Source organism: Ylistrum balloti, unplaced genomic scaffold, assembly GCF_031769215.1.
Source record: "Ylistrum balloti isolate Yb309-2 unplaced genomic scaffold, AGI_CSIRO_Ybal_v1 Utg370416, whole genome shotgun sequence".
Classification (NCBI taxonomy): Eukaryota; Metazoa; Mollusca; class Bivalvia; order Pectinida; family Pectinidae; genus Ylistrum; species Ylistrum balloti.
Window position 1 is genome coordinate 196,544 of NW_026782282.1, and position 13,127 is coordinate 209,670.

The following is a 13,127-nucleotide window of genomic DNA, read 5'->3' on the forward strand; positions in this document are numbered from 1 at the left end:
CGGAACAGGAGCTGGGGTGGTAGGTTTCGGAGTAGCAAGGGGCGGACGACAGATCCACTTAGGCATATACCTGAATGCTTTTCCAGAAGTGTAGTATTATTTTTTATTTCGATATTTTTACAATTAAGTAAATGTGTATACTTAAAATAGGGCTGGTATACTGTGGGCTGTATTATGTGTGTACATGTGGCAGTCATTCCATGGATGGATTTAATGCTTATTCCTCTCAGGAGTGTTGACTTAAGTTAAATAAAACCCCGGAAAAAGTTTCTAGGAATTTACATTTCCACCATGATTTGTTGGTCGTGTACTGGGAAGAGTAAATTAGCTCATGAACAACAAAAAGGTAAAGAAATTTATCTTTTTTGATTATGTAAGAAAATCACCACCAGCACCAAATGGATACTTGTTTAGTTTTTAGGGAGCAAATTTCAAAATGTTTTATTTCTACTTTCCGTTTTCTTGAAGCAGCTGTAAAAGACAAAATGTACCGGGTACGTGCCTGGTTAAGGTTTTCATTGTTTGGAGAAAACAAATATATTAACAATAGGACAAAGTCACACAGATGTCCTACCATACTCTGGTAGCGTAGCTCGGCCTGGCAGTAGTCTGTATTCTTTTTCTAGGAAGATTATATATCTCTATTACTCAATAATAACTGTTTGTCTTATATACTGTAAATCACTGTGGTTTGTTAGCATCGGTTTTCAGAGTTTTGCTTCAAAGGAGTTTGGAAGCACGAATTTGAAATTGTAGAAACATGCTGTAACATGCACATGCAGATTTTAATAATCTATAAATTGAATATTTTTTTCTGGAAAGTTTTGTTTGGTGAAAATATATTTCATTATAAATAGACGTTTTGCAGTATCATGATGTTTCAAATGTCGATGTTGTATGATTTTATCATATATCTCAATGTTAAAAGAGATGTTAGATTTTAACACTTGTACCGGATGTTTTGTTTTTTAAACATTTTTTTTTTACTTAAGTCAGGCTTTATCATCATCACAAAGAAATTGATTGTTTATATCATTCAAATCACATAATTTATCTCCGGCAAAAAAGTCAAAGTTAATTGTAAATAATTCATAATGGATTTCTGACCTTGACATTTCTTGAAGGTCAATTTCACAAATGGAAGTGAATATGACAAGAATGTTGTAAGGGAGTATAGATGAACTAATATTTTATCAATGAAACTGATGTTGTTGAGTTGTCGCAAATAATCTTTATAAGTAAGACATGCATTTTATTTGAATTTAGTGCAGACTTTGAAAGTCAGTGTATATGCATATTTGGTATAATAAAGAATTTTCGACGGGCAGATGTCCAGTCTTTAATGAATGGTGTTATGTATTGACAGGTGAAGACAGCATTTCCCTGGAGCGAGGCGAGAGCACTTCTCCGCTGGACACTTCATATGAAAAGGTAGATAACTCATTGATACACCCCTTTATGTTGCAGCAACACTGGCTAGACTCTCACTTATCAGTTAAGGAGGTAAGAGGTATAATTACCTCCCTTCCCATAACCTCTCCAGAAAATGCTGCAACATATTCAGGGTTACTGTTGGTTTGGAAGCTGAAACAGTCTGTGTGTCCCATTTGTGTAAGTCTTTGTGGAAACATTTTGTCCATGTGTTGGTCTTCGTGAGAATGTGCAAGAGAGTTATCATTTTTCAGCCTCACGAACTATCCTTTTCACCCCAAACAACATGTTCTTTTGCATATACACTTCATAAGAGGTTTCTTAGGTAACAGAAAATGCACTGAATTTCGGTTACTCATGCGACATACTCAGTTAAATCTACCCATATAAAAAACGCTGGTACCCCAGATAAATTAGCCACAAGAAAATGACAGTGGACAAACCTTGTCCATCCCGTAAAACCGTCTTTTTAGAGCAGATGTCATGTGACCTATCTTTTCTTTTCTTTTCATTTTCATTTAAAGCTTAAAAGTGCATCCTCCATATTGTGATTGCATGACTATAGAAAGTCCTGTTTGAAGATAAGAGGATATCATTGATGTATTGATCGTAAAGATGTTGTATGTCAGGTCGATTCTAACAGCATTCAGTGTAGAGCTGAATTCGACAAACCTTTGCTTATAGTTTAAGTTAAATAATTATTTTAATTGGCTTTTTTTTTTTTTTAAATATATAATTAGATATTTAGGATAGAAGATTTTTTGGAATTTTTTTCCCCATTATTCTGCACTTGCCCAAAAAAATTTACTTGTTTGTTTGAAAATGACCTTAGCTAACATCCTTGTAGGATACAACGTTGTTTGATGGTTTTATTATCGTTCGTAAATACTGAAAATTATTGAAACAAAAAAAAAAAAAAGCAAAAAAGACTAAGTAAAGTGCCCATTGTGAATGGAGTTAAAATAATTCATCTGCAGATTTAATATTCATACCAGGTTTGGTCACAGTCATACAAAAATAATGAAATAACACTTGTTATCAGGGCAATTAGTAGGTAAGATATGACATTTAGTGTCAACGACTTTTAACCTCATGTTGTACGTGTGTGTTGTATATATGGAGTGGCTGTTTGTCATCAGAAAGTTTTTGTATGATATTTGCTTGAAGTGCTGAAAGTGCTCTAAGATTTGTATTGTTTGTATGAAATTTGTTTGTGAACAAAATTGCTTCCTATTGTTTGCTTTTCAGCTTAGGGTAAGAGGCTTTGGAATGTTACGAAACCATTCTTTTTTTTTGTCTTAAGGTACAAAAAAAAGAAAAATACTTTGAGAATCTTAGGAAAAAGGATGATAGATATGTGTTCTAACAGAAATCTTCCAGTTCAAAGAAATATGAAAGAACGTATTGTAATTTTTTCATGAAAGGCAAGGTTTTGCTGATGTTTGTTAGTAGAGAAAAGCCTGTCAGGACAGAAAATCACACAATCATTTACTGATTTTCCAAAGAATGGTGTTTCATTATGCACGCATAGCTGGCACAGACGGACAAAGTAAATATGGCCCACTTTCTTCAGGGTTCGTAATTAGGTGTTCATGTATCACCTTCAAAAGTAATGTATTTCTATGAATATTCTTACATACGATACACATAATTCTTTGTTAAAGATACCGGCAGACCTTGCAACTAAACTTTGTTAGGATGTTGGGTATGTGATAAATGGGTGGGGATAATTTCTTTATCTTCGTACATGTGTTTTAGTCTTTAGTAGTTTTTTCCTCCATTTTTACGAATTGTAATGTTTCATTGCCTCTATGATAAAACATTTATAAAGCTTCATTTCAATATTTACTTAGATATGTTGATTTCATATGTAATTGATGTTTAGAATGTTGTTTTCACATTTGTAAGTTTTTATTTTCAAATTATCTGGTTTGTGTGTTTTTTTTCTTTTTTTTTTTTTGTTCAGTTTTATAAATAATTTATTCCTTCTTAATTTTGTTACAATTATCTTTAACTGCAAAGCATGTGTTTAGGCACATTCATTTGGCATCTGTAGGATTCTTGAGTTTTTCTTTAAAACACTTTTTAGTTTATTTTGAGCACTATATTTAACTTAATTTTCATTTTTGTATATGATTTTCTTTTGTTTGTTTCATTTGTTGTGTTAAAATGATTTATTTTTGAAAAAAAAAATGGATTGTCTTCGTCAGTCGTATTTTGCAAGTGTCGTCTGCAGTTTTGTGGCACGAAGTGAAGAATGTGTGCATGTGTAATTACTCTGGCAAAAAAATCACCATCTTAGGAAATAAATCTATTGTATGATATTAGACCTATAAATCCTACATAAACCAAACACTACAGGGACCAAATAGTTCACTATTGTGACAAGTTTTCTTAAAATGCAAAAAATTTTAAGATGAATCCATAATTAAACTTAAAGAATGAGAAGGTATGTTGGCTTTCTGGATTTCTCCGGGTTAATTTGATACAATTTAGTGCTTAGGACATACTACAGAGATACTTGGTAATTAAGGATCTGTTGTAGGCAAGGGATATATAGAAGTACACCTACATATTATAGAGGATTTCTTATTTCTCGTGGTACAGCTAACACAGGTTATTGCTGAAATCACATTTGATTCCCAATTATTCAGCACAGGAGTTTACTTTTCTAATCGTTTAACAGTTCTATAGTTCTTAACAGATAAATTTAGAGAGTAAGTTTTAGAGATAAATTTAGAGAGTAAGTTTTAGAGATAAATTTAGAGAGTAAGTTTTACAGATAAATTTAGAGAGTAAGTTTTACAGATAAATTTAGAGAGTAAGTTTTACAGATAAATTTAGAGAGTAAGTTTTACAGGTAAATTTAGAGAGTAAGTTTTACAGGTAAATTTAGAGAGTAAGTTTTACACCGGTTTTCAAATTACTCCAGATTCAGATTTGAGTTATACTGGTTTCAGTTTCGTTGGGTCTTCCTGTCATAATCAAGGCATCTATAAAAATAAATTTCCTTCTGTCATATAAAATTCATTGCAGATCATAAAATACATTACAAAAGAAAGAAACTGATTTTGAAACTTACGTCCTCGACCTTGGGTCATTGATAATAAAACATTTCATTGTTTTTCTAAAATGGTGACTTTTGATGGCCAGCGCCCTTTTTTGATTTTGAATTTTCTGTGTCAGTGTGTTTGGTTGATCCTCTTGTTACGCTCGTCTTTGTGGTATCTGCTTTCGTTAGGACATTCTGCGCCACCCTGTGAGTGAGGACCAGCGACGTCGTATCACGAGCGAGATAAGCTCAGCCATGAGGTACCCATCCTATTTAGAGCGAGGCCCCGATTATGAGGCTGAGATGAGGTACTATAGCGGGGACACGCTATCACCGCACGGACGGGTACGTTTCCTCATCATCATCTTCATCATCTTGTCCTCGACCATTTTCATCATGACCTCAAATTATGTACAATATTGGTATAATCTCACAGAAATATTTTGTCCTATATTCAATATACCTTTACATTACCCAGTGTCTTATATATCTCATCAGCAGAAATAGGGTCCCCACATATATCATTTAATCTTCCATTTCACGAATAAATGTTTTCCATAACCCCTCCTCTGTATGTCTGTGCTTATGAGAATAATAATCTTTTCAGTATTCAATCATTGCCAGAAATTAATAAAATTGATTAAAAAAAGAAAAAATTCATGCTTCCTTGGGGGAGGGAATTGACCTTTGACATATATTGCTACCCTACTGTTGTGTCATATGTGCTGTCCTGTAACAGATCAATGTTAGTGACTTCCTCAGATTATTGATAAAATTTAGTACCTTCAACAATACTTAAATACTAACAGCACCCAAGAATACCTCTCAATATCTTTCATTTTTCGTGCCATCCAAAAAAAAATATCAAGGTGTACTATGAAATATTTTTTTTTATATCATATCATGCCCTCACACATAAGACAACGTTGTTCCCGCATTCAATATTGCGTTGTTGCTTTTGTTTTTGTGTGCACATAGGACACATTAGGTGTACCTGTTTGCGTTCTCATAAATAAAGTGCGATAACAATTCGTATGTAAATATTTCATCGGTCTGTTGGTTATTCATTATCTTTACCTATACCATACCTACATCCTTTTCAACATTTACCATCAGTCTAGTTGAGTCATTTTGTTTCAGATCAGAAACTGAAAGCTATGTTATCTACCTGTTGGATTTTGGTACTTGTTAGGGTTTGAACAAAAGAGTGACTTGCCCTTGGTCTTGTACAATGCCCCATGGTGTTTCCAGGTGGTCCTAGGTTGCACATCACTAAATCAGTCAATCATATTCGTTTATTTCTTGTGAATGACATCCATAAAGAACCAGTAATTTGAGAAGAATTTTTTCTTCTTAAATAGATTTAGATTTTCAATGAAAAGAAATTATACAGATATGTTTTAGTGGTATGCCACCTGTTTTTGTTCTTCGTTGTGTTACCTCCCTTTGCCCTGGGCCTTGAACATTCTTCTCCGAGTTTGAGATGATCAGTTTTTGACAGTGTTTTTGTAAAAAATAATTTGTGTTTAAGAATAATTAATGGTTTAAAGTTTTAAAAGTTAGACAATGTCTTAACTTCTATGTGTGATCTTATTGATATAAAAATGTGTTGTTACAATTTCAGTTTTATTTAATTTCCCTGTCAATGTTGTCATTTTTTTTTCAGTTTTTCACTGTCTGTTGTGATGCCTGCTTATAAATGTTTACTGTCAACATTCAGTTATTTATTTATGCACAAAATTTTATCGTCAGCACATAGAGAAATTTCTTTCATTTTGTTAACACTGATCAGAGATGGAAAAGAAATGAACTTTTGAAGGTGAAACTTAATACAGTGATGTTGATGTTTCTAAAATTGAAAAATCAACATTTAAGAAATGAACTTTAAACTTAGAATATTTTGAAATAGTTAAATAAATAGATTAAAAAAAAAAGGTTCCATCTCTGAAATTTGATGTTGTTGCATGCCGATTTTAGTACAATATGATTTGATTTTTTCGCCACACCAGGATGTTTCTGGGAGAGGCGACAGTGTTTTTGGGGGAGAGTACTCCACACTCGACCGTTTGTCTGTGGGCAAGTCCCATGATTCATCTTTTGTGTCCCAAGCTGACGGAAAGTCACGCATCACTGAAGAAAGTAGCGAACTTGAATATGGTGACGATTTCGATGATGCAATAAAAAAGGTAAAGAGTGACGCTAACATGTTACGCCTGAACTAATCCCGTTTTCTTGCCAAGGGACTGAAAATTAGCATCTATATTGGATTATTACAGAATGAAACAAAGACCTTTTTTTCATGTTGGTTAGAGTTTAAGAATTTTGAAAAATCCTATTATTGCATGGATGTCTGAATGCGGAATGGAGTTTAGGATGACCTTTGACCCCTGTTTTTAATAAGGGAAGTAATCAACTTAATCCAAATGAATAAATTATTAATGTGAAGAGAAACGTGCATGTTATCCTGGTAAATAACACAGAGTTTCAATTACCTTTGACCTTCGTGTTATCAGCATGGACACCAGTTTGGTTACTTACTAAACCATAGTTTTACAAAGAATATTTACATAAAAAAATTCAAAATAACAGGTGAGATTTTTTGGTTATTTTTTTTTGGGGGGGGGGGTTTATGTAAAATTTGGAAAAACGGGCCTGTTAATTGCCACCAGATAGCATGAATTCAAATTTTTTATTCTTTTTCATGAATTTTGTGAAATTTGATTTAGATGAATATGAATGAATTTGTGTTTTCTTTTAAAATCAGTTATTGATGTTAGAATAATATTTTCTTGAATTTCTTCATTTGTTTATATCTTTTATTTAATTGAAAGTTAAACAATTTTTTTAAAAAGGAATACATCGCATTTTTGGTCAAAAGAATTACAGTATAGTTTTTTTTGGTGTTTTTTTTTTTTTATTTGTTATATTTCCTTGTGGCGAAAAAAGTATTCTTTGGGTGTAACTAGGTCCTCGACTGATTGAATGGAAATAATCTGCATGCCCTCTGGTGTTATATTAACATTACTTGTGTTTATATTTTTTTCTGTTACATTACTTTGCTGTTGATATCTGTTATTTGATAGAGCACAAGCACGGTTCAATATGCCGAGGATTTTTATCTACGGAAATCTGTACGTTATGGTAAAGATCAGGCCCGTAACCGCCGTGTGTACCCAGGGTCAGCATATCGCTCTCATCCTGATAGAGCGGCTGGGTACGGAGAATCTGTCAGTATCAGTAGCATTGATCTGAACGAGGAATTTAAATACTTGCCCGACGACTCGGTTGCTAGGGAAGAATCTGAACCACATACACCCTTAGAGGTATTTTGTAATTGAAAAAGATTGTGGTGACTAGAATTAACAGCAAATCATTTTTTTTAATTTAATACCCATTTTACTAAAATCACCCTGCTTTATCACTATAGATTTTCTAACATATGGTGGCTAGGTTTAACATAATATTTTTCTTACCGAAGTCAGTAGGCTTCTTTAACTCAAGTTACCTTGCTATTTTAAATCCTGCGCTACTTTAGTGCCCATCTACAACTGAAAGACATTGTAAATTATTGTCCAATCCATATACTGTTGACTTCATAGTATAAACACCATCAGTAAACCTCATCAGTAAACACCATCCGTAAATATCAATTCGTATAACCCAAGGTCTTTTGAAAAAGGCCTTTATTGAAAGCTTGCCTGTGTATTGTGATTATAACTAATTTTGTGCATGAATGCTTGAACATAGTATTATCGTAATATTTATATATATAAAAGTTTGATATTGCATGGCTTTTATGCTTCACTACAAAAAGTTTAAAATGAAATATTAAATATCCATCACAATTTTTGCCATCTGTTGGAAATTTTGAAGGATTTTGATGGATATAAGAGTTACCTCCCCTACTCCACATCCTTTGGATTACAAAAATTGGCATGGGGGAATTCTTCCACACAGATGTTCTGGATAGACATTCCAGTTAGGGCATGTTGCCATATTATAGTTGCATTACTCACCGTAGTGGTCTGTTGTTAATAATTCTGTTTTTACTCCTATTTATGTATTGACCAGAATAACAAATACTCAAATGCTATAAATTTCAATAATTACTAAAAATATTTCTGTATGTTTAATTTCGGATTTCATAAGACAAAATGTCAATCATATTTGTTTTTCTTTTCATTTGATGGCAAACGTTATTTTATTTTGTCGATTAATTGTCTGTTTTGTTGAACATTTATGTTTCCAGTTTTGATATTTGATTGATTTATTGTGATTGATCAATGTGTGGTACTGTAATCAGTCATCACCTTCACTTTGCCAATGTTCAAAGTCTATTGGATATTAATTAAACAGAACAAATCAGTATCCATGATGTTGAAATTAAATGACTTGTGAATCAAAAACTTATTCTCATTTTATCGTTTCTCTGTGGAATTGTGATTCTTTTTGTTTTTTTTCATTTTTCATATATTAAAAATATCTTTTTTGTTTAGTAGTATTGTTTGCATGCTAAATGAACTTTGGATTTACAAATTTGCTTACTTGTAGGTTTGAACAGTCAAATACTAAAAAGAAAACTCGCTATAGAATTTTCAATTCAGCCAATGAACAGAAATGCTTCCCAATAAATCATTTTATTTTGTATCATCTGGTACAGTTGCCATGATTATGTGGTGCAAACTGCTTCGATGGAATCTTTTGATGTCACAGAAAAAGAAATTGTTACAGGATGAAAAAAAAAAACCACATCTACATGATGACTTCTTGAACAAAGCTGATTTGACTGCCTTGGGGATAGAACTGACCACTTCTGTCAGTTCTGTAGGTTGTCTTAAACCTGTCCCTGTACTTATACCTATTTTGACCAGGGATGTAGATCTGTTATCTACGTCCTTGTTTTGACTAATTCAGACTAGACTCCAATAATCAACCACCATGAAGCTTGTCTTTAACGTTGGTGAAACGCTGTGATTCTGCAGTTGGTCATGACTGTAAGTGTGACATAAAGCTTAGTTTGATACTAGCTGTGGACTGACTGTTTGTGCTCTCTGTCTATTGTTGTCCATTGACTATTGCTTAGTTTGACAACTTCTGTAGACTAACCACCTGCATTCTAGATCTAGAACCAAATATTTGACACTTTTAGTAGACTGACCACCCATGATATACATGTAGACTGACCACTTGTGTGATAAATGCATTTGATACCTGCTGTAAAATTAAACCCTGTGTTATATCTTAAGGACCACAGATCTTCATTAGACTGACCGCATGTGTCCTATAGTTAGGACCACACATTTGACACCTTCTTTAAACTGACAATTATGTCCTAAGGTCAGGACCATGCACTTGTCACTTCCTGTAGACTGACCACTATATTTTAGATATAAAACTGCACATTCGACACATTTTTTTAGAGTGACCACTATTTCCATATTTAGGACCATACGCTTGACACCATGTGTAAACTGACCAATATGTTAAATGTTTAGGACCACTCAGCTGTCTCTGCCTGTAGACTGACCAGTGGGTTTTATATTTAGGACCACTTATTTGATACCTCCAGTAGGCTGACCGCCATTATTATATATTTAGGATTATATGGAAGCCCAGATGATGTCCCAGTCATACTCCCAGTACTCGTCAGCCCCTCCAGACAACCGTCTGCTTACTGGCACCTCCAAAATGGAGAGTTCCCGCTTTAGCTCCTACAGTGGATCATCCTTCAATGCCAGCTATGACCCGGACAATGTCGCCATCGACCGCACTCCAACCTACTCTGGGTAAGGAAAAAGCTTGGTTATACTTTTTTTATGTATTACTTACAAACATTTGGTTGATTGTGGGGAGGTCTGATGTCTGGTATATAACCAGTGAGTTCGGTATTTACTTTTGCCTTGAATTTTTAGCTCCACAGAATTACTAACAAAAAGATGAAAGACAAAGACTAGGTTTTTATAATCAGACTGCAAGGCAAAAAGTTTCAGACAACCAATAAACATTCTTTTTCTAGCAAATTAATGTTCTGTCTAAATGTTCTGAGTGCTGATACAAAAGCACTTTAGAAATACCTTTGAAGCAACTCATGGTTTTGCTTCTTTCCACATCCTTGATAAAAGTAACTTTTTTTATTACTTGTTTTTAATATAAATTTGGTCTTAAAATATTTATCAAACTGACAGTATTTTAAGCATAATATTGACATTGGTCTGATCCATTCACAGCTTAGTTAGCTTTCATGTTTCTTGTCTTCAGCTCAGCTGATTCCAAAAATGCTCCAAAACTAGTTTTTGCTTTTTGTTAAACTCAACAATAGAACTATATAAAAGAATTTTGAGTAATTTGAAAAAGGATTATTTTGAAACTCAGTCTTCATCTTTTAATGGTTAATTTTAACCTGTAGTTTAGACCTTGTAGATCCTTCAGAATTTGTATTTGGTGATGGACATGTAAAACAGAGAGAAACAGATAGATAAGTTTACTGTGATTGATAATGTCACTCGAAGAAAACATTATTATCATTTGAGCAGTTGTACAAAAAAAAAGAAAAAAAAATAGTGATAAATTTTTTTTCAAAATTTGGTTGTGTTTGTGGCTATTTATTTACACTAAAACAGTTATATTGTTGATATTTGAAAAATGAAATTCTAACAGCATGACTGCATGATTTGGCTCAGCAAAGTATGATAAATGTGTGATTATTTGGGGAAAAAAATTAATAATACGAGTTTGCATGATCGCTATTTAAAAAGATATGATAGACGGACACATATATATATAATATTGTAATACATATATATACATACATATCTACATATATATATATAATTGCTATTTTTTTGGATTTTGTAATGAATCGAGAAAATAAAATTTTAATGATTTCATTTATAAAATGATTTTCTTCTTGAGAAACGCATTATGAACATGTGTGTGAAATGCCGGGAGGAAATAAGTTAACTGGTTTAGGAAATATTGTAGATATATATCTCTCATTTATTTTCATTCTGTATGAAAAATATTTTAGAGGGAATTGATATTAAGGAGGAAGATAAGCTGCTTTTTTTTCAGAAAATTTTAGTAAATCCTTGAATGTTTTTTTCTAACAGGAAATTTTGCAAACCTATTCTGATATAATCAGTTGTAAATAATGTTTATAATTATGTCTTTTTTTATACAGCAAACTGAAATGGAAAAGGTAAACTTGATTCTGTAGATGCTAGAATCACTGTATTGTTATCCTTAACACTGTTTTCTTTTTTTTTCTTTTAATTTGTTTACTGTGTAACATTTGTATATATGTACTGCTGTGTCAGGGGAGGTAATTTGCACTAATGTAAAAGCATTGGGTGGAAAAATGGATGCTGTTCGCTGGCTGGTTTGAAATCACTTCATGCATATAAATTAGCACATTTATAATTAGCAGACATGATTAGTATATATCATTTGCGTACTTAGGCATTGCTGAGATATAGAATAGATTTTAGCTGTCCACAAGCTAGCTGATGATAGAAGTAACATCCATTATTGCAAACTTTTATCATTATAAATAATTGCACTTGCGACCATTAATGCAGAAAGCCTGTCTATGGAAATTATGGCTTTATTTTATACAGCAAATAGAAAATTACTACAGCTAATTAGCTACTATATACAAAACAACGCAGCACATATGATCTAATTGCGATGCGAGATTGTACGGAAAAATTCTTAATTCAAGGATCACAGCTTAGCTCTCTGTTCAGCCTACATGTACATTCAAGGAATGCTTCTTACTTTGGAATGCCTGTGGGGTTGAAAAGTCAAAGGTCATGGTCTTAGTGACATTAGATATCCCAAGTAATTGACTGCTATGGATCAAATTTCATATACTTCTTTCTTGCTTTGGATTGCCTATCTAATGTGAAGGTCAAAAGGTCACGGTCATTGTAACTATCAATAAAGCATTATATTCTTCATAATCGTAAATGTACCCGTAAAACAGATCTAGCGTTATTTTCTCGTAACTTTGAAGTTGATCGGAAAAGACATAATTGCTCTTAAGTGCCATCTTTGATTTATTCAACATGGTTTTAGCACTGGTGACTTGTTACATACAGGTTTTCATTGTCTGAAATTCAATAAGTAAATGTTTCTACTGGGATCGGATTATACGTCAGCAGAGTTGAATAACATGAAAAGCAAGTGTCCGTATTCAATACACAAGCTTGATTAACAGAATAGTCGTTACATAGGCAATAGTGAATACATAGGCAAATATCTAGAGAGTACATGGCTCATTTTGATAAAATTTGTTGAATTTGCGTAAAAAAATTGCAGAGCAGGAGGGTGGCTTTTTCAGTGTATGCTAAAAAAAGAGGAGGAAACTGGTTACTAATTGCATATGCTAGGACTTGCTAGGCATGCAGCATAATAGGGATGAATGATTTATAATTGTGGTACATAGTTTAAGATTTATAAAGATCTACAGCTTTATTGCATGCCAGTTACAATCGTCGTAAACAAATTTAATATCAGTTATTAATAGACAATTTTGATTTGTTGAAATATTTACATTTTAATATATACATTTAACTCAGGGCGGATCTATTTGTCACCTGGTCTAAAGTGTAATCAGCTTGACACTGTGATCAGGTTAGGGTGG

The 13,127-nt window shown here is 32.9% G+C and overlaps 1 protein-coding gene across 1 annotated transcript in view; it reads left to right on the forward strand.

The window, feature by feature from the left end:
* LOC132554521 (ankyrin-2-like) overlaps positions 1-13,127 on the forward strand; it is a 189,659-nt gene that overhangs the window by 79,805 nt on the left and 96,727 nt on the right. The window contains exons 24-29 of the mRNA XM_060218839.1: positions 1,367-1,431; positions 4,673-4,828; positions 6,493-6,669; positions 7,567-7,806; positions 10,082-10,269; positions 11,664-11,681. Coding sequence (XP_060074822.1) covers positions 1,367-1,431; positions 4,673-4,828; positions 6,493-6,669; positions 7,567-7,806; positions 10,082-10,269; positions 11,664-11,681 — 844 coding nt within the window. The remainder of the gene's footprint in view (positions 1-1,366; positions 1,432-4,672; positions 4,829-6,492; positions 6,670-7,566; positions 7,807-10,081; positions 10,270-11,663; positions 11,682-13,127) is intronic.